The 22,883-nt window shown below is 42.0% G+C and overlaps 1 protein-coding gene across 1 annotated transcript in view; it reads right to left on the bottom strand.

Moving 5' to 3' along the window:
• LOC308294562 (receptor-type tyrosine-protein phosphatase U-like) overlaps positions 1-22,883 on the bottom strand; it is a gene marked incomplete at its 3' end in the record, with an annotated part of 189,970 nt that overhangs the window by 48,512 nt on the left and 118,575 nt on the right. Inside the window, exons 3-5 of the mRNA XM_080737295.1 lie at positions 22,139-22,410; positions 12,910-12,991; positions 8,677-8,792 (exon numbers count right to left, since the gene is read on the bottom strand). Coding sequence (XP_080593421.1) covers positions 8,677-8,792; positions 12,910-12,991; positions 22,139-22,410 — 470 coding nt within the window. The remainder of the gene's footprint in view (positions 1-8,676; positions 8,793-12,909; positions 12,992-22,138; positions 22,411-22,883) is intronic.

The following is a 22,883-nucleotide window of genomic DNA, read 5'->3' as shown; positions in this document are numbered from 1 at the left end:
CATTAATCGTCCATGACCTTAATTGGGGCCTATTTCGCCAAACAGGAAGTGCCCCTCACCAAACAGGAAGTGACCCTTGATCTCGTGAACCGTTTGTCATACAGACACGCGGGTTGCGTCAAATGAAATAACGCTAATGCTAACACCAACCGCTACACAAGGTTGCACAGACTTAGCGAGCTGCAGGCACACTTAAAATTTCTTAGAAATTTTCTCTTCTAGTTTCTCACATTGTTTTACACCATTACAAGCAGAAGCATCCTTCATTTCTCACATTGTTTTACACCATTACAAGCAGAAGCATCCTTCATTTCTCACATTGTTTTACACCATTACAAGCAGAAGCATCCTTCATTAAGTGTGCCTGCTATGCAATAGCAGAACACTTATTGTAATCCGCCATACTTAAGTCAGTCAGTCAGTCAGTAAGTAAGTAAGTAAGTCGGTAATGTTCTTGCAAATTTCGGCACGTAATAAGTGCCGGACGATTTACGCCACCGCCGCAATATATACATCAAAACGTACGGCTCGGCCGGGAATGGTGTGCTATTACTTTTCTTTCCTATCCGCGTTACCATTGCGACGTAATTCGCAAAAAAAGACGCCAAAAAACCCCATTCACTTAGAATGGGGGAAACTTCGGCACGTAATAACTGCCGCACGATTTACGCCACACCCGCAATATATACATCAAAATGTGCGGCTCGGCCGGGAATGGTGTGCTATTACTTTTCTTTCCGATCCGCGATACGATTGCGATGTAGTTCGCAAAAAACTACGCCCAAAAACCCCATTGACTTAGAATGGGGGACTCCGAAAAAAACCCAGAAACTTTGGCGCCACATAACTCTGCCATACTTTTGCCTAGCAACGTGATTTAAACTTTAAAATGCACACACAGCTTTGGTCTTTTTCCGGCCAATAGGGATGAGCTGTAATTGATTAAGCCCCGCCCCCTCTGTAACAGGAAGTGTCCTTCGCCAAACAGGAAGTGCCTCTATAACTCATGAACCGTTTGTCGTACAGGCTCGCGGCTGGTGTCATAATTCTTTTTTTTCTCAAATTTTTTTTTTCTCAAATTTTTTTTCTCCAAATTTTTTTTTCTCAAAAATTTTTTTTTCTCAATGTTTTTTTCTCAAAAAATTTCTCAAAATTTTTCTTTTTCTCAAAAATTTTTTTTTTCTCAAAAAAAATTTTTTTTCTCAAATTTTTTTCTCAAAAATTTTTTTTTCTCAAAAAATGTTTTTTTCTCAAATGTTTTTAAATTTTTTTTTCTCAAAAAACTTTTTTTCTCAAAAAACTTTTTTTTTCTCAAAAAACTTTTTTTCTCAAAAAACTTTTTTTTTCTCAAAAAACTTTTTTTTTCTCAAAAAACTTTTTTTTCTCAAAAAACTTTTTTTTTCTCAAAAAACAATTTTTTCTCAAAAAAACTGTCGTTAAAGTGCGACCCGTGATAACGGCCAAAAATGCGCCAAAACGCCACTAATTAGTCGAAATGGCTGTGGGTGGTGTCATATGAAGAACCATAATGTTAAAGCTTATGCAAAAAATGCTTTCTCAATTTTTTTTTCTCAATTTTTTTTTTCTCAAAAAAATTTTTTCTCAATTTTTTTTTCTCATTTTTTTTCTCAAATTTTTTTTTCTCAAAAATTTTTTTTTTCTCAAACATTTTTTTTTCTCAAACATTTTTTTTTCTCAAAAACATTTTTTTTTCTCAAATTTTTTTCTCAAATTTTTTTTTTCTCAAATTTTTTCTTCTCAAATTTTTTTTTCTCAAATTATTTTTTCTCAAAAAACTTTTTTCTCAAAAAACTTTTTTTTTCTCACAAAACAATTTTTTTTCTCACAAAACAATTTTTTCTCAAAAAAACTGTCGTTAAAGTGCGACCCGTGATAACGGCCAAAAATGCGCCAAAACGCCACTAATTAGTCGAAATGGCTGTGGGGGTGGTGTCATATGAAGAACCATAATGTTAAAGCTTATGCAAAAAATGCTAATGTTAAAAAATGTAACGCTAATGCTAACACCAACCGCTACACAAGGTTGCACAGACTTAGCGAGCTGCAGGCACACTTAAAATTTCTTGGAAATTTTCTTTTCTAGTTTCTCACATTGTTTTACACCATTACAAGCAGAAGCATCCTTCATTTCTCACATTGTTTTACACCATTACAAGCAGAAGCATCCTTCATTTCTCACATTGTTTTACACCATTACAAGCAGAAGCATCCTTAATTTCTCACATTGTTTTACACCATTACAAGCAGAAGCATCCTTCATTTCTCACATTGTTTTACACCATTACAAGCAGAAGCATCCTTCATTTCTCACATTGTTTTACACCATTACAAGCAGAAGCATCCTTCATTTCTCACATTGTTTTACACCATTACAAGCAGAAGCATCCTTCATTTCTCACATTGTTTTACACCATTACAAGCAGAAGCATCCTTCATTTCTCACATTGTTTTACACCATTACAAGCAGAAGAAGCATCCTTCATTTCTCACATTGTTTTACACCATTAAAAGCAAAAGCATCCTTCATTTCTCACATTGTTTTACACCATTACAAGCAGAAGCATCCTTCATTTCTCACATTGTTTTACACCATTACAAGCAGAAGAAGCATCCTTCATTTCTCACATTGTTTTACACCATTACAAGCAGAAGCATCCTTCATTTCTCACATTGTTTTACACCATTACAAGCAGAAGCATCCTTCATTTCTCACATTGTTTTACACCATTACAAGCAGAAGCATCCTTCATTTCTCACATTGTTTTACACCATTACAAGCAGAAGCATCCTTCATTTCTCACATTGTTTTACACCATTACAAGCAGAAGCATCCTTCATTTCTCACATTGTTTTACACCATTACAAGCAGAAGCATCCTTCATTTCTCACATTGTTTTACACCATTACAAGCAGAAGCATCCTTCATTTCTCACATTGTTTTACACCATTACAAGCAGAAGCATCCTTCATTTCTCACATTGTTTTACACCATTACAAGCAGAAGCATCCTTCATTTCTCACATTGTTTTACACCATTACAAGCAGAAGCATCCTTCATTTCTCACATTGTTTTACACCATTACAAGCAGAAGCATCCTTCATTAAGTGTGCCTGCCATGCAACGCAATGGCAAAACACTTATTGTAATCCGCCATACTTAAGTCATTAATTAATTAATTAAGTCTTTCGCCACGAATTTCTGCACGTAATAACTGCCGCACAATTTACGCCACCGCCGCAATATATACATCAAAACGTGCGGCTCGGCCGGGAATAGGTTGCTATTACTTTTCTTTCCGATCCGCGTTACCATTGCGACGTAATTCGCAAAAAACGACGCCAAAAAACCCCATTGACTTAGAATGGGGGAAACTTCGGCACGTAATAACTGCCGCACGATTTACGCCACCCCCGCAATATATACATCAAAATGTGCGGCTCGGCCGGGAATGGTGTGCTATTACTTTTCTTTCCGATCCGCTTTACGATTGCGATGTAATCCGCAAAAAACAACGCCCAAAAACTCCATTGACTTTGAATGGGGGACTCCGAAAAAAAACCAGAAACTTTGGCGCCACATAACTCTGCCATACTTTTGCCTAGCAACGTCATTTAAAATGTAAAATGCTCAAACAACTTTGGTCTTTTTCCGACCAATAGGGATGAGCTGTAATTGATTAAGCCCCGCCCCCTCTTTAACAGGAAGTGCCCTTCACCAAACAGGAAGTGCCTCTATAACTCATGAACCGTTTGTCGTACAGACTCGCGGCTGGTGTCATACCTTTTCTTTTTTTCTCAATTTTTTTTTCTCAAATTTTTTTTTTCTCAAATTTTTTTTTTTCTCAAAATTTTTTTTCTCAATTTTTTTTCTCAAAAATTTTTTTTTCTCACATTTTTTTTTTCTCAAAACATTTTTTTTCTCAAATTTTTTTTTTCTCAACATTTTTTTTCTCAAATTTTTTTTTTCTCAAATTTTTTTTTTCTCAATTTTTTTTTTCTCAAATTTTTTTTTTCCCAGAAACTTTGGCGCCACATAACTCTGCCATACTTTTGCCTAGCAACGTCATTTAAAATGTAAAATGCTCACACAACTTTGGTCTTTTTCCGACCAATAGGGATAAGCTGTAATTGATTAAGCCCCGCCCCCTCTTTAACAGGAAGTGCCCTTCACCAAACAGGAAGTGCCTCTATAACTCATGAACCGTTTGTCGTACAGACTCGCGGCTGGTGTCATACCTTTTCTTTTTTTCTCAATTTTTTTTTCTCAAATTTTTTTTTTTCTCAAATTTTTTTTTTCTCAAAATTTTTTTTCTCAAATTTTTTTTTCTCAAAAATTTTTTTTTCTCAAATTTTTTTTTCTCAATTTTTTTTTTCTCCAAATTTTTTTTTTCTCAAAAATTTTTTTTCTCAAAAAATTTTTTTCCTCACATTTTTTTTTCTCAAAATTTTTTTTTTCTCAATTTTTTTTTTCTCAATTTTTTTTTTCTCAAAATTTTTTTTTCTCAAATTTTTTTTTCTCACATTTTTTTTTCTCAAAATTTTTTTTTCTCACATTTTTTTTTCAAAATTTCTTTTTCTCAAAAAAGTTTTTTTCTCAAATTTTTTTTTTCTCACAAAACAATTTTTTCTCAAAAAACTGTCTTTAAAGTGCGACCCGTCATAACGGCCAAAAATGCTCCAAAACGCCACTAATTAGTCGAAATGGCTGACTTCCTGTTTGGTTTCTGATTGGCTGCTGGCCTTGTGACGTGGGTAGAGCTGCGAGGGCCCGGTCATCGCTGCTTGCAGCTTTAATTCATTAATCGTCCATGACCTTAATTGGGGCCTATTTCGCCAAACAGGAAGTGCCCCTCACCAAACAGGAAGTGACCCTTGATCTCGTGAACCGTTTGTCATACAGACACGCGGGTTGCGTCAAATGAAATAACGCTAATGCTAACACCAACCGCTACACAAGGTTGCACAGACTTAGCGAGCTGCAGGCACACTTAAAATTTCTTAGAAATTTTCTCTTCTAGTTTCTCACATTGTTTTACACCATTACAAGCAGAAGCATCCTTCATTTCTCACATTGTTTTACACCATTACAAGCAGAAGCATCCTTCATTTCTCACATTGTTTTACACCATTACAAGCAGAAGCATCCTTCATTTCTCACATTGTTTTACACCATTACAAGCAGAAGCATCCTTCATTTCTCACATTGTTTTACACCATTACAAGCAGAAGCATCCTTCATTTCTCACATTGTTTTACACCATTACAAGCAGAAGCATCCTTCATTTCTCACATTGTTTTACACCATTACAAGCAGAAGCATCCTTCATTTCTCACATTGTTTTACACCATTACAAGCAGAAGCATCCTTCACGTCTAACAGCAGGTCTTGAACCGAGAGCATTTGTCTAGAGTTCAGGTCATTATTTTTGTCCATGAAATGAACTGTCAATGGATTCCTTTCTCTGGTGGTCTCTGTGTCTTATGCTAGCCTATCTCTGTTGATCTTTATTTTGTTTACATTTCAGTTTTTTCATTTCTTTTTGGGGGGGGTGGCTTCTAAAGCCCAGACCACATGAACCTCAGCTACAGCCCTCGTAAACAAACTTTCCACAGACACTGATTAGGGTGAAGCAGACGATCACACGGCTGCACAAAAACACACCAACCCTCAATCATCTCCAGGGCTCGGCCTCCGAGGCGTCTCACATAGGCTGTCTCCGTTTCTACCGGTTTCCAATCGCTAAAGAAACCAGAGGAGGCAGAAATCAAGGGTAAATGAAATAAGCATGGAGAGCATGAGGTGTTACGCTAACAATCTGGCTCCAGATAATTGGCGAGGAAACGACAAAACGATCTGTTAGCTTGGCAGGAGCCCATGTGCCCAGATTGGACTGCAGCTGGCACTGCGGACACCAACACAAGAAAGATCACAACAAACAACGTAGCCGAGGCAGCTTGATGGGCGAGAGCGGCCCTGACAGTCTCTTAAATGTGGGACACAGGCGGAGGACAGAGAGCAACATGGAGAGAGATGGGAGACAAGGCACGGCGCAGGCAGACCTTGTTGTATAAGACACCTGCATGGCTATGACAGCTAATTACCAGAGGCATCTGTCCTCGTCACTGTGCCGTGACCAAACCAACGCTTTCACATCAACCTCCCTCTGACGACAACATTCCTGAGCCTTTCAAGGGAGGCCGTGATGAGGTACACCATCCATTATGTGAATCACACATCATCCTGGTTTCTAACAATACAGTAAAGCGTCCCCAGGGCCTACAGTGTAATTATCACATACTGTAGGTGGTCAGAGTCCATGTGAGTCTGGAACCTGCTGATACTCTAGTTGCAGCACCAGAACCAAAGCTGAAAATAAGACCCTGAACTTCAATCTTTCATCTGGGCTGTGAGAAAATAAACTATGTCAGACCACAGAGCACTGTTTCCACCAGGGAGAGAGACAGCGTAGAGACACCTTCCTGAGGACCACAGAGCACTGTTTCCACCAGGGAGAGAGACAGCGTAGAGACACCTTCCTGAGGACCACAGAGCACTGTTTCCACCAGGGAGAGAGACAGCGTAGAGACACCTTCCTGAGGCATAATTTTATTTATCATTCCACACGAAAACATTGGTATCTAAAACAGGAGCTCAATTTGAATAGAAGCCAGAGCAGGTGAAGAGAGAGAGAATTTTATTTATCATTCCACACGAAAACATTGGTATCTAAAACAGGAGCTCAATTTGAATAGAAGCCAGAGCAGGTGAAGAGAGAGAGAGAGAGAGAGAGAGAGAGAGAGAGAGAGAGAGAGAGAGAGAGAGAGAGAGAGAGAGAGCGAGAGAGAGAGAGAGAAGAGAGAGAGAGAGAGAGAGAGAGAGAGAGAGAGAGAGAGAGAGAGAGAGAGAGAAGAGCTCTATGATCTAATAATCAATCCAGCGTTTCAAAGACACTGGGGCTGAAGAAGCTCTCAGGCCTCCTCTGTGGCCTTCAGTGCTTCTAGCTTTAAAACACTGTCTGGAATGTTTTATTTAAACACTGGCACCTTCTGGGACGCCTGCTTGTGTTGTAAACACACTCCATTTCATCAAGTGGTTTTGTACAGAAAGAAATGCTCTCAATGTTGGCTAAATAAGCCTTTACTTCCAGTTCATTATTCAATGCACGTAAAACCCAAAACCCATTTGGCAGAAGTGTTATTTTCTTAACCGCTATTTTAAATAATCCTCTGAAAAATACCATAATCTGCTTTAAAAGGGTCTGTATTCATTTTGTGTTGAACTGAAGTGTAAACAGCTCAATATTCTCCTAACAATGATTGCTATGAAGAGTTTGTTCAATAACAGCGACTCCACATTTCTACAGCTCCTTAGTGAACAGAACTCATACAGGATAGCAGATAAACAAGTGAAATTGAAAGATGAAACAAATAAATGAGCAGACGAACTGGAACACAAGATAATTGATCTCTGTGGGGTTCTGTCTCCTCATTGGACTATCACAATATTGTGCTGTAATCTTTTTTGTTAATTTCTGACCAAAAAAATATGAATTACAGCATCTGTAATTGCATGTAATTGATTTTTTTTTCTTAATTTGTTAGTTTTTGTTTTACAGGAGATCATGTCAAGTTCTTTAGTTGTTAACCTAACCCTACTCTATAGACTGACCTGAAACGTGTAACCCATGTATTTGTAACCCTGTCTACTATATAGTTGTATAGTACACATTCTACCACTTTTTCTAGTCACAAATACTGGTTCAAATACTGGATTCTGATTGGTTTAAAACAGTGGTAAATAGGCCAAACATTTCCAAGATCAATGCGCCTCCCAAACAACCAGAGTCGGAACACCTTCCTTTACCGACCCCAGTTCCTTACTGTGAGCTGATTATTGAAAACGTAGGTGGTCCGAGGTTGTCCTACATTTACTAACGTTACTATCGTCATTTTTCTCAGATTTATTCCATTGGATCCAATGCAATCCTCCAACTTTAAAGCCCCTTTTCTCTGAATCTAAGCTTTTCTGGAAGCGACCAGCCTCTATTTGCGGAAAAATAGCCGAAAACTGTGCTTCTAACATTAGCGTTAGCCTAGCTGTAATGTAAGCTAAATCCATGGTGGTGGCACTAAAAGGGAACTCTTTTAGCTGCAATCTGGGACTATATGCTGTGGCGGAAGTATATGTGTATTCTGAAACAATTAATGATTGTAACTAAAGGTCCTTGTGTGCCACTCGCCTGCGGCTCGTGGCACAACCCTGAAACAGTGGTAGATCAGCCAACAACCCACTCCCTCTCATGGTAAATGGCTTATGTTTACTCTATAGACTGAGGTGATGTTTGTAACCCTGTCTACTATATTGTTGTATCGTACACAGTTTACTCTATAGACTGAGGTGATGTTTATAGTATAGTATAGTAGTATAGAGGTTACTCTATAGACTGAGGTAATGTTTATAGTATAGTATAGTAGTATAGAGGTTACTCTATAGACTGAGGTGATGTTTATAGTATAGTATAGTAGTATAGAGGTTACTCTATAGACTGAGGTGATGTTTATAGTATAGTATAGTAGTATAGAGGTTACTCTGAGGTGATGTTATAGTATAGTATAGTAGTATAGAGGTTATGAGGTGATGTTTACAGCACTGACCTCCAGAAGGAACTTGTCAGCCTCAGCAGCACGGCCAGCAGCCACACACTGGAAGGTGGCATTCTGCCCTGAGTTGACCTCTTCATCTCCCAGCCTGGAGAAGTGAGGAGCCTTATCTAGAGAGACAGCAAGAGAGAGAGACACAGAGAGACACATGGAGAGAGAGAGAGAGAGAGAGAGAGAGAGAGAGAGAGAGAGAGAGAGAAGGGGGGGGGGAATAAAAGGAGCACATTACTCAGCCATTCACAAGGTCAGACAACAAGAAAAAAAATAATTTTACCTTAAAGTCGAGCTGAAATGGCTTTTTCTGGGTATCTTATTTTGAAGTATCAGTGTGAAACGCAAGCCAGTGTGTTTCTGAACCAATCAGAAGGGACCAGCCCTTCAGGCGATGGGACGGTCACGTGATGCGTAATGTTTTGGTTTGTGAAGCTTCATTAGCCTGTAGACGGCAGGCAGAGAGACACGACCAGGCTGCCAGTTGTGCAGAATGTTTGTTACCAAGTTCTTATTATTCTAAGTTGTGGGCTGAAGGTTTAGTTTAAATAATATGTGTGTATATTAATGAAGCAATAAACAGGGATATTATTCACTCTATTTAAAAGTGAGGTTTTCATCACATAGAGTGAGACTCCAACTTTCGCACACAGATAGCTCAGATCTTTGCCTAGGTTCTTAGCTACTTCCCCTGCCGTTACTGTACTTGCATGATGTACGGTTGTACAAAACAACATTTTTCAGTAGAACCGCCGATCCAACCAATATGCCCATAAAAGGGGACAAGGACTCAGTTCAGATCCAAATTCCACCACAACACTTGGTTAAGGATCTGAATACTCTGATTTCATACACCTTTCCTGACCTGCAAAATGGATGTATCGACAAAGACAACCTTCTCAACGGCACTGTAAACACTCCTCTGAACAATGACATCTGAGAAATCAACAACACTAGCCCTTACCCATTCAAAGATATGAGCTCCAAAATGATGTGCAGTGTGTGGGTTATGGGATGTGCACTGTGCATACATATATGAGGGATGGAAAGTAACTTTAACTGTGTTTGCATGATAATATGTAGGAGCATCAATGTAAGATACCCGTTTCGTTTAATGGCTACAGAGATACTGTTTCCCCCCCCCCACCCCCCCCCCCCCCCCCAGCCCGCCCGCCCACCCGCCTGCGCACACACCCGCCTGCCTGCACACACACACACACACACACACACACACAGAGCTGGTTAAAAATGTTGCCTCAAGCTAGATGCAGAATAGATGCGCCTCATGCTAGATGCAGAATAGATAGTAGATACAGCATAAAAATGCTAATATACAGCATACGATTTGTGAAAGTGACAAACGGGCTTCACAGTTATGTCAGGTGTGTTCATATGCTTATGGTGATGCGATTTCAGATCAATTGCTCCAGCCACCGAGGAGAAACGCTGTTTCAGACAGACAGACACTCACTCACTCAGACAGACATTCGCAAAATTATAGTATAGATATGCTTGGCTGACTTCCCAACAGAAGAGAGATTCTACCTTTCAGCCGATTCAATTCAGGAGGACGACCACAAGGATTACGTGCCTGTGGAATTCCTCAATTCACTGACACCCTCTGGAATCCCTGATCATAACCTCAAGTTGAAAGTAGGCCCACCAGTGATGCTGCTTAGAAACCTGCAAGCAGGTCCCGACGCACTCTTAAGAATGGCACCAGAATGGTGGTAATGCTAATGATGGACAGAGTCATTGAGTGTGAGATTGCAGTATAGGCACAAACGAGTGAAACAATCTTCCTCCCAAGAATACCTCACTATGACAGAGGTGAGCTTCCCTTCACCTTCATTAGACGACAGTTCCCTATCCGCTTAGCTTTCTCTGTTGCTATGAACGAGTTGGCATCTACTTGCCTCAACCTGTTTGCTCATGGCCAACTCTACACAGCCAGGGGAAAGAGAGCCAGCGCTGTAAAGGTTTTCATTAAGGATAATGACAAGGGCATTACTGACAACATTGTTTATAGTGAACTCCTTTAGCGTAGCGGCCCAAACTCTGGTTCTAGTTCTAGTTTAAATAATGTGTGTGTATATTAATGAAGCAATAAACAACAGGGATATTATTCACTCTGATTAAAAAGTGAGGTTTTCATCACATACAGTATTGCTGTAAACACACTGGTCTCACTTTACCAAAGAAAGATGATAGTACATTTTCTTCTCCATTATTCATTACTCATTTTGCTTTGCAAAATGATTAATATTCATTAGATATAAGATTTTAGACGCAAAACTGTTGCACTCCTACAGAGACAGGTGTGGAGAAGAAATCAAAGTGGAAGAAAAGACTTCTCTGAAATCATCTGTCAGTCCAGATGATTGACAGGGAGACATGTCACCGTGGCAACAAGGTTTAAGCATCAGTGAGAAGCAGATGTTTGAGTTCTCCTGTAAAACACACATTCTTACAGTGTGTGTGTGTGTGTGTGTGTGTGTGTGTGTGTGTGTGTGTGTGTGTGTGTGTGTGTGTGTGTGTGTGTGTGTGTGTGTGTGTGTGTGTGTGTGTGTGTGTACATGTGTACCCCACAGGTGTCCATGTTTCTTCCAGTGACTTCGTCCCCCCTGAAGGTTAATTCATAATTCATGCCCAACAACACAAACAAACAAACAAACAAACAAACAGGGAAATGAGTGTGAACCAGAGCCTGCAGTTGGCAACATCTGCGGTGTTACACAGATAAATGTGTCACATCTTATCCCCGGGACTCTTTAGGCTGATAAATATTTCATTCCACTGAGAAGCTGCTTTCAGAGTTAAAAGACTCACTGACTCGGCAGAGGAGAACAGAAATGTCAAACTTACTGTGTGGTTTCAGCCCCCATTCAGACGGAGGAGGAGAAATGTGCATGTTTCTCTTTCTGTCTGCTGTTTCTTTGTAATCTCTTTCTTTCCTTTGAATCTTCCTCCCTGTCTCTTCCCCCCTCCCCTCTCCTCTACACACGCCCGCTGCCTGCCAAGCGATGCAGGGATGGCCGTGTGCCACGCATCCGACATGGTGCCCAGGTCTTGATGAGAGTCTTAATTATTTAATGGTCACGGTGGGAGGATGTGGAAGATGCCATCTGCCCGTGTCTGGGAGAGATGGAGGGGCTAGCTGGGTGGTCTGCACATAGAGGAGAGGAAATGATCCCTGCCGGCGTTCCTCCAAACACATCACCGCTGGTATCCTCTTGATACGCAGCGCCAAGAAAGGCTCCACTCATCCACAACCCGTCCAAAACCCTCTCCTGACAACAACAGGGGGAATATGGAGATATTAATAAGGTGATCTCCCTGTGTGGAGGACAGTGGGAACAATACCCTTCAAGCTTGTGTCACTTCTATGAGTCACTTCAAAGCAGAGCAGCCGTGTTAACTGCTTCTGAGAGTTGTGAGCTCTTAGAGCTCCTTGTGGGGGGGCAGCGTACTGAGCTCCAGTCCTTGAAGTTTACACCAGTGACACAGAGACAGAAGAAAACCTTCTCTTCAACAGAAACCCTGCCACCACTCCATGAAGAGATGAAGCTTTTTCATGAAGCCACGAAGCTTCACACTCTACGATGGCAAAACAACACTAAGCTAAAGCTAGGGTTGTTGGCTCACAAACTGCCAACAGAGCTCAAGAATAATTCTTAAAACATTTTTCTTCTGGGAATTTCAGAACCTCCATCATGAACTGCTCTTCATTCTCATGAAGAAAAGCACCAGTGGCTCACTGATACTGGCCCAAGCACAGTAAAGCCGTTTTTTAGTTGAGCGTGAGCGAGCAACTTTTATAATGGCTCCTCCGCTCCGAGCCGATCCTGTTGGGGCCGTGCGCCGCATGTTTCCAACAAAACAGTGGCGAGTGGACAGCTCTCCAAGTCTCCATCAAAGCCGAGGCTCACGTTACCGCAGCCATTTGTGTTAGGAACACACCGACAAAAGAGAAAGTGTTTCGGAGACATTGTAGCGAACTACTTTTTTGACTCTGATTGACGACCCTGAGCGGAGCGTGGAGCGAGTGCAGAACGAGAGATGCGAAAATCAAGGTGAGCGACGGATCGGAGCCCGGTGGCCGACCAGAGTGACGAGCGAGTGGGACAAGAGCCCTCTGGAGCGGCTTTTGTCACCGCTCCACTCCGCTCGTGTGCCCTGGGCCTGTACAGCCTCTTGTAATCCTTCCTTGTGCTTGGTGTGTGAAGTGACACTTACAGCAGGGGTAGTTGAGCAGCATGATGTCGTCTATGGCCATGTAGCCTCGCTGCTCCCTGGAAACAGCTGCCTCGATCAGGACCTGAGAGAAAGATAATTAATCTGTCTTATTAAAAACATCAATGATTAGACAAGCACAACCAATTTAAACAATTCTCATCATTGCATGTTTTTTATTGTTATATCTTTGTTGCTATTTTTTATTTCTCTTCCATGCTTTGTTCACAATTGTTCAAATGGCAAACCGTGATCCTATTTCTTTTTTTCAGCTGTATACCTTCATTATTGTCTGCAGATAATAAACTAAACTAAGCTAAATGTCAGTAAAAGATAGTCATGGAAAACAACATCACATCTGACCTCACAGCACTTCAAACTGAGTGAAACACTAAACTGCAATATTCAAATGGAACCGCCGAGAGGCAGAGCAGATTCTATTGCTCTTGTCCCCTTTCAGTGACAGAAGCATTAATTACAAAACAACACCATCTCCACACCATTGAACAGCTACTGACCCGAAAGAGGGAGGAAAAAACAAAAAGTTAGCAGGGCAGACATGAGAGGAATGTAGGCGGAGGCAGAGGAACAGAGAGATGCATAATGTCTCGTCTCGATGCCCCGGCGGCCGTGAGAAAATAATGACTTTATCAGGAGGGCCGATGTGTTTGTGAGTCCTGGAGCCTCATTCAGCATTCTGGACGCAGGCTGCTGTGGAGCCATAACAGAGGAGAATACAGCCAGCACAGGGGTCATGGGACTCAGGGGAGGTGGACACTCCATACTGTCCTGTTGTGGAACAATAAGGTGGAGAACCCATGGCCTCCTGCCAAACCTAATCAATATCAAATCACCGGCCGCAGTAATGCTGAGACGGTTATGAGACACCGGGGTGATGTTTGTTTTCCCAGCACCGTCCACACGTTTGATGGAAGGCAGCTTTGAATGATTGTTTCTCATAATCTACTGACCTTCTGTAAAGGTGGATAACAGCTAGAGTCTATCATGGAGCTTTCATGTTTTCTATGATGCAGTTTAAATCTGTGTGCGTGCCTGACATTCTGAACACGTGCAAACAACACGGTCACAGGTGATGTGCCTTGGCTCAAGGGCGTTGAGGTCATACAGATTGAGGGGCTTATAGTCTTTACTGAGTCATAAATCCAGATGTGTTCTAACAGCTTGTGGCCAATTAGTTTTTCAGCACCGTGCGGCGATGATACACAGATTATCTCCCCCAGACCACAATGTGCCGTGGTTTACACAGCAAATCACTCCAGCACAACAACATCTTCTGGGACCTCTGCCCCAAATTCCAGCCGTCCACCGTCAGCAGAACAAAGATAGTCATCCTCCAGAGACCTGGGAGGGAGAGCTCTCATTACAGCAACAATTGCTGTGACCACAAGACTGAGCCGTACGTGACCTTTAGGGCATATGCCGTGCACGCACGCACACACGCACGCTCGTACGCACGCACGCAGACAGTCAGGTATGTGCGGTAAAAAGAAGAGGGGCTTAGAGAGAGGAGGAGGAACAGTCCAACATTTCACTGGGTGAGCAGGGTGAGCAGGGTGAACAGGGTGAGCAGGGTGAGCAGGGTGAGCAGGCTCTTGTCTATTGCTCTGGAGGAACCACAGCTAATCTGCTGTTTGTTTTCCTGGACCACGCTTGAACCTGAGCTTAAAGAGGCAGCGTTTCAGGAGGACGATTACATTAACATGTGTTGTTTTCATCTTGTTCTCATTTTATAAGCCTCCTTTATTTTCCACATGGTTGACTTTCCTAAACCCTTTCATTTCTATCTTTCTCTCTTACTCTTTCACCCTCTGATTCTTTCTCTCTCTCTCTCTCTCTCTCTCTCTCTCTCTCTCTCTCTCTCTCTCTCTCTGTCTCTCTCTCTCTCTCTCGCTCTCTCCTTGTGTCTCTACCTTCCCTCCCTCTGTGTGTAATATCTAAAGTATCTCCTGATTAAAACACATGCAGTCATAATGTTAGCACAGTGGTTACTGCCACGTCATTAAACACCATGTTTAATTCAAAGCACAGGCAGTGGGCTGGACTTAATGGCAGACAGAAAGACAAAAATACCTTGGAAGTCTAATTGAAGGAGCAATTATTCTCTGTCAAGCTAAAACACTCAATGAGGGATTGATTGCAGGCTAATCTTTAATTGTCTCAGCCATTAGGACAGCGGGTTATTAAGAAAGAGACTTTTGGAGCATTTGTTTTAATAAACAACCTTCCTCCTCAGACTTCTATTGAAAGCCTCTTTCCTGGTGGAACATTCCATATGCCAATAGTTTATTCTAATGACTGGTTAGTCACTTTCAGAAGAAGAGAATGCACTGAACAGAAAAAATAATCTGGCAGCCAGAGATTTACAGCCCAAATAAAACAGCCATTACGAGAGCCTATTAAATTACTGGGTAATGTTAAGACTATTAGAACTTAAGTGCTTGCTATGTATACAAATCCAGAGACCAAGCATTTGTCCCTGTAAAACATTGTGGTCATGGGGACGTTATTAAACGGTAATGCCTGTGTCCTCCCTGTTAAGACACACAGAGGGGAGGAGGGATAGTTCCTCAAACAGTCACAGATAAAAGTTCACATGTCAATGTACACCTGCCTGTGTAGAAAAATACCAAGAGGACAGCTGAGTGTGAGTGGTTGAGAGGCCATGGCAGGATGCTCACGTCATTCTCTACCTCGTAAAACCTCTTCCTCACAGAGACTCACAGTGAGGCATGCTGGGAAAAATAACAAGGATTATCAGACAATGCTAAAGAAAACTATCCTGATGCATATTCTTATTTCCAAGACTTTGATCTTCACTTTCTCCATAAGTTGCTGCTTTTCTCACAGAGGAGAAAAAAGAGAAAGAAAGAAAGTCAGAGCCAAAGCAAAGGAAATCATCCCACTGAGATGATAATAAACTGCAACCTGGATGTGGAAACAAAGGCTCGGTTGGATAAATTAGCCTCAACAGGGGCTGAGATGTTGGTTTTGACTGGTTCTACATCATGGCTGCAGACTTTCTGACTGTGACACGTATAAACATAGTTGACAGAATTATTTTTTCCACCTTCCTTCAAAAGAGGTGTCAGCAAGGTGAAAAAGAGAGGATATGGAAGCTAAGTGATAAGGCTTGTGAAAGAAGAGGACGGTAAACATGGTACAAAGGTGAAGTAGAGAGAAAGATGGAAGTGGCCTTCGAGACACTGCTGGAAAGAAAACAATGGAGGATCTTGGAGGACCCAGATAACATCTTTAATATCTGATAACAAGATCCTCCAGCTATCACACACTGCACTACCAGAGAGAGAGAGAGAGAGAGAGAGAGAGAGAGAGAGAGAGAGAGAGAGAGAGAGAGAGAGAGAGAGAGAGTTAGAGATGTGATATCAAGGTGATCTCTAGTCTATTAAATGTTTCCTACAGCTCCAAACCTGCTCTCCTCCGTACACAGTTCTCTCTATTACAGTATGTTGATTGATTAAATACTTTATTAGAAGTTTGCATAGGAAAAGGTACAGTTTCATGACGGTACAGTTCACTGGTACAAGGTCAACTAAAAGGAGATCCTAGTAAGCGTTTCTGCTGGGCTAGGTTTGTTTTTACCAGTTACGAACGGCTGCCTCCTGTAAGTGGTTTTTCAGGGCAATTTTAAAGGATGGATCTACACTCCTTTAAGGCCTTCGGTAAGGCGTTCCACTATATTATATTCACCTTACCCCACATCTCCTTGTACTCTTATCTATTTTCTTCATCTCTCTGACTATCCCATTTCCTTTCTTCGCCAACCTCTTCCACCGTATGCTTTCCTGGACTTCTTCATTCCACCAAAAGGTCTCCTTTTCTTCCTTCCTCTGTGCCAAAGACACCCCAAGTACTTTCAGCTAGCTGTCTCCTTTACCACTTCTACAGTAGTTGATCAGTCATCCAGCAACATTTCACTGCCACCGCCTGTGGCCTGTCTCATCTCCTCCCTGAACCCTAAATTATGTATTTATACACCCATAAACAAGAAGCAGACATGACCTGAAAGTCCTAAGAATGAACGATTTGAACATTTCAAATATGATCTCTAAAAATGATGAGCGTATTGTCTTGGGACAATGGGTATAATAAGTGTGTGTTCTCATCTTCACAGAGATCTGCTGGTCTATCATTTCTAAATCCAAACAGATTGCATTATGCTGACTGCAGGGCCGACGCCAAACCAAAGCACTTTAATATTTAAAGTCACAGGTTGCAGCTAAGACATGCTAAAGAGACTCAAGACTCTCTTTTTCATCTTGTTCAATGTGCTGGAACCTCCTCTGTCCTCCTGTGTCCTTTGTGCTCCTGGGAGTGACACTGGCACAAGACAAAGTCTCCTCTCATTTGTCAGGTTGTTTTCAGATTACTGCTAAGAGATTAACTACTGTAGGTAAAGGGAGCTGCAAGGTGGAAGGTGTAAAATGTTGAATAGGGGAATTAAAGTGCAAGGAAAAAGGAGATTAAACTACAATAGCTCTATCCAGAGGGACCTGCAACATAAGCAATTTAAACCTATAGATGTGAGCACTGTGCCCCACCACCACATACACACACAGAGTATAAAGATGAAAGCTAGCCTAAAGCTAACCCATTAGTCATTTTAAGCAGTTCTATAAAAAGCTGATGGCAGTTCAAGCAGCTTCTCTCTCATCTCCTCCTGTACTCTTTGTCTGACTGTCTTCTTCACAGTCCTCCCTCCTCTTCATCAGCTCATTAGACCCTCCTTCTCCTGAGTGAAGCCTCTGGTTGGCTGCATCAGCACCATGTGACTCACCTGAACCCTCCATGTTCACTGGTCCAATCCTAGACGCACCATAGAGGAAACACTGCTGCCTCACACAGTGAACCAATAAACACTGCTGCCTCACACAGTGAACCAATAAACACTGCTGTCTCACACAGTGGACCAATAAACACTGCTGTCTCACACAGTGGACCAATAAACACTGCTGTCTCACACAGTGGACCAATAAACACTGCTGTCTCACACAGTGGACCAATAAACACTGCTGTCTCACACAGTGGACCAATAAACACTGCTGTCTCACACAGTGGACCAATAAACACTGCTGTCTCACACAGTGTACCAATAAACACTGCTGTCTCACACAGTGAACCAATAAACACTGCTGTCTCACACAGTGAACCAATAAACACTGCTGTCTCACACAGTGAACCAATAAACATGATCACCATACACTACTGGACTGCACTCTGTCCAGGTGCCAACTTGTGCCTTGTGCACTCGTTGCCAAATATGGCATACTTGTGCACCAGCAGAGCGTGCAAGTACAATTTACGATTACAATTTAGGCATTCAGCAGACGCTTTTAATCCAAAGCGAATTACAATAAGCAGGTAATACATCACTATAATAAGCAAGATAATATGTCAGTACATCAACAACAATATAACAATGCATAGAATATCAATCAAGAAAAACAATAACATGGGTAGACCACGCACCTAATCAGTACAAAACGTTTCTAAAAATGCTAACTAGCTTCATATGGTCATTGAGGGAAGGGGAGTGTTACAGTAGTGCTATGGGTTTAGGTGGTGTCTGAAGAGTTGAGTCTTCAGTCCACGGTGGAAGCTAGGGAGTGAGTCTGTAGTTCTAATGGAAGTTAGGGAGTGAGTCTGTAGTTCTAAGTGTGACAGGGAGTTTATTTCACAGTTTGGGGGCCAGGAGGACAAATTGTCTAGGACGAGTGGATTTTTGTCCTGGAGTTTTTAGCGAGGCTTCTGTCAGCATCTGTGTTGGCTGATCAGCATCGATCAGCAGAGATTGTAATCCTTGTGTGGTGACAGATGTACTGAGACGAGTCCCCAAGCAAATAGAAAGTTGAGAGAAAGAGCAAGCTCATCTGAGCTCTGCAAGCATCAGCCATTATCAATGCACTGTTCCCTGGTTTAAGGTGTGTGTGTGTGTGTGTGTGTGTGTGTGTGTGTGTGTGTGTGTGTGTGTGTGTGTGTGTGTGTGTGTGTGTGTGTGTGTGTGTGTGTGTGTGTGTGTGTGTGTGTGTGTGTGTGTGTGTGTGCGTGCGTGCGTGCGTGCGTGCGTGCGTGCGTGCGTGCGTGCGTGCGTGCGTGCGTGTGTGTGTCACACATGTTTGTTCCTGTCATCTTTAAATAATCCTCACTGTCAGATTGCTCTCTGTTGCTTGGACAGTGTCAGCCTACCTTGAGTCTGTGTTTGTATAAAGACTGATTATTATTTACACAGCGAAGGTCAGATCTTGTGGAACCGAATGGAAGTTAATTAAGTCGGAGGGATTGACAGTTCTCGATAAAATGCACACTACTCAACTTAATTGCTTTCTGACAGCTCCGCAGAGTTAGCAGAAAATAGAAATTGGATTTGTGGACGGGGATCTCTTGTGTTTAAGTGCTGGTGGCTTATGCAGACCTCCAGAATACACCAAGGCACCCACAGAGGCTGCCAGGCACCGAGGGTCAAAGCGGGCAGTGATGCAGATAGTGCTGGACGATACCACTAGAAAGATCTTAAGATAAAGCAAACTGTAGCCTGACAAGCTAAGACAAAATGTCTCATGAAAAATCATCCGAATAACAATGTGTCTGCTCTTGAAAAGAAGGTTATTTTTTGCAGTATTTATTTGTGTGTGAAAGTACGTAGTACAGTAAGTAGTACAGTAAGTAGTACAGTAAGTAGTACAGTAAGTAGTACAGTAAGTGACACATTGGGAACAAATTGTTCCAGAGCCATGTGACCCATTAGTTCAGGAGTCTATTTCCTGTTTCTGTAGCATGAGTCAGCGTAATGTACAAGTACACCTCCTGGACATGATGCTAGTATGTCACAGAGACTTACCCCCAATCCAACCCTTGATGCTCAGTGCCAAGCAAGGAGGCATTAGGAACCATTGGTAAAGTCTTTGGTATGAATGCTGACCTCCCAATGTCAGGGTGGACACTCTAACCACTAGACCACTGACCTGTGTGTTAAAGTATAGGAATACATAAAACGGATCTCCTTATGTCTTATGTTCTGCTCTCCTACTTAATCAGACCCATTCCCTCATTCCATCTTCAGTTTAAAGTTGTACTATGTAACTTTTTTTATAAAACAAATCTTAAAATTCTCCTAACTATTAAATCACAAAAGTTTTAGAAGATCCGCGCCGTGAATTTCAGCCTGTAAAGCCTTCTCTGTATGTAAACTGAGATCCTTGCCGTGGACCGGATCTCGCGCCAAAATTGCGTCATCACACTACCGGCCAATCACAGCGAGGGTTATACAACTGCCGGCCAATCACAGCGCATCTTGAAGTGGGGTCGCTATGGCAGCCATATTTGTTGTCGCCCGTTTGTACCATCCCTTCTCTAGGTAATTTCGCCTACCAGGCAGGGTGAAGGAGTCCGTATCTCTGGAATTACTGAACGCACAGGAACAAGGGACCCCTTAAAAGATAGATCTCAGCGAGGTGGAGGCAGACGCGGGGGTCTGAAGGTACGAAAAACGTCCGAAAGACGCGGACGCGACCGCGGTTTGCTATAGGGCTAATGACCACTAGTTGGGCATCTTACACAGTATGGCTTTAACTCTCATTCAAGTCAACTCAACAAATCACATGTATTTGTATCATCCTTAATCACTGATACTGTCTCCAAGGGCCGTACAGGTTACATTTAACCAATGAAACTAGGTTTGAACCTTTACAACGCTCCAGGTGATTGCTTGCAATGTGAAACTAGTTCATGGTCCATTTATAAATATATCCTCACACTGGACACTGAATACGTTTAAGATAAATGAGCTGCAATGTACATGTAGTGAAACATGGACACATGTCTCACCTGGTACTCATTATGTACATGTAGTGAAGGACACATGTCTCACCTGGTACTCATTATGTACATGTAGTGAAGCAAACATGTCTCACCTGGTACTCGTTATGTACATGTAGTGAAGCAAACATGTCTCACCTGGTACTCATTATGTACATGTAGTGAAATATGGACACGTCTCACCTGGTACTCATTATGTACATGTAGTGAAACATGGACACATGTCTCACCTGGTACTCATTATGTACATGTAGTGAACAAACATGTCTGACTCATTATGTACATGTAGTGAAACAAACATGTCTCACCTGGTACTCATTATGTACATGTAGTGAAGCAAACCTGTCTCACCTGGTACTCATTATGTACATGTAGTGAAACAAACATGTCTCACCTGGTACTCATTATGTACATGTAGTGAACAAACATGTCTCACCTGGTACTCATTATGTACATGTAGTGAACAAACATGTCTCACCTGGTACTCAATATGTACATGTAGTGAACAAACATGTCTCACCTGGTACTCATTATGTACATGTAGTGAACACACATGTCTCACCTGGTACTCATTATGTACATGTAGTGAACAAACATGTCTCACCTGGTACTCATTATGTACATGTAGTGAAACAAACATGTCTCACCTGGTACTCATTATGTACATGTAGTGAACAAACATGTCTCACCTGGTACTCATTATGTACATGTAGTGAACAAACATGTCTCACCTGGTACTCATTATGTACATGTAGTGAACAAACATGTCTCACCTGGTACTCATTATGTACATGTAGTGAAGCAAACATGTCTCACATGGTACTCATTATGTACATGTAGTGAACAAACATGTCTCACCTGGTACTCATTATGTACATGTAGTGAAGCAAACATGTCTCACCTGGTACTCGTTATGTACATGTAGTGAACATGGACACATGTCTCACCTGGTACTCATTATGTACATGTAGTGAACAAACATGTCTCACCTGGTACTCATTATGTACATGTAGTGAACAAACATGTCTCACCTGGTACTCATTATGTACATGTAGTGAACAAACATGTCTCACCTGGTACTCATTATGTACATGTAGTGAAACATGGACACATGTCTCACCTGGTACTCATTATGTACATGTAGTGAAGCAAACATGTCTCACCTGGTACTCATTATGTACATGTAGTGAACAAACATGTCTCACCTGGTACTCATTATGTACATGTAGTGAAACATGAACACATGTCTCACCTGGTACTCATTATGTACATGTAGTGAACAAACATGTCTCACCTGGTACTCATTATGTACATGTAGTGAACAAACATGTCTCACCTGGTACTCATTATGTACATGTAGTGAACAAACATGTCTCACCTGGTACTCGTTAGGCCAGAAGGTGCTGACAGCCAGCTCCACCTGGTGCCACTGTTTGCCATGGGAACCTGACGTGTTCCACACGGGGCTGCCCAGCGGGCCCCCGTTGACTCGCACGTACGCCCGCAGGGCCCCCGGACTGTGACCGTCACGGCTGTACAGGAAGTAGCTGAACTGGACGCAGTGCGTGTCGTTTTCACTCAGCGTCTGGAGCAGCAGCTGGGCACGATGCCCCGCTGCATGCTGGGAGGAGTTGACCAGCATATAGGACCCTGGAGAGAGAAAGAGAGAGAGAGAGAGAGAGAGAGAGAGAGAGAGAGAGAGAGAGAGAGAGAGAGAGAGAGAGAGAGAATGTCAGGCAGGGTCAAAGGGCAGTGCAGGAATGTATTGATGGCATTATGACTTTATAGTGCAGCACCAAGCGTTGTTTTTCTGTCTGTGACTGTTTCTGTGTTTGCCATTTTCAGCTGTTTGTCACTGCAAGATACAACAAAACAATGCCTGAATAACACTTTTAAAATGTCTTCCTACTGCAGGGCCAGGAAATGTCAAGGTTTTTGACAACTGAAATGTTGGCAACACACTCCTCCTACAAGCTCCTACAAATACTTCTTTAAATGTGAGTGAAGCCTCAAGAAATCTTGCAGCCTGGGAAGCTTTGTATTTGAGCAAAACCCTGTATGAAGAATCCAGTCCAGAAAATGTAAGTATTCTCCAACAAGCCACTTACAGTATGTTCCTCTGG

This window comes from Nannobrachium achirus (genome assembly GCF_963921795.1).
Source record: "Nannobrachium achirus genome assembly, chromosome: 2".
NCBI classification, from domain to species: Eukaryota; Metazoa; Chordata; class Actinopteri; order Myctophiformes; family Myctophidae; genus Nannobrachium; species Nannobrachium achirus.
The sequence above is the reverse complement of the archived record's forward strand: the minus strand, read 5'-3'. Positions and strand labels throughout refer to the sequence as shown.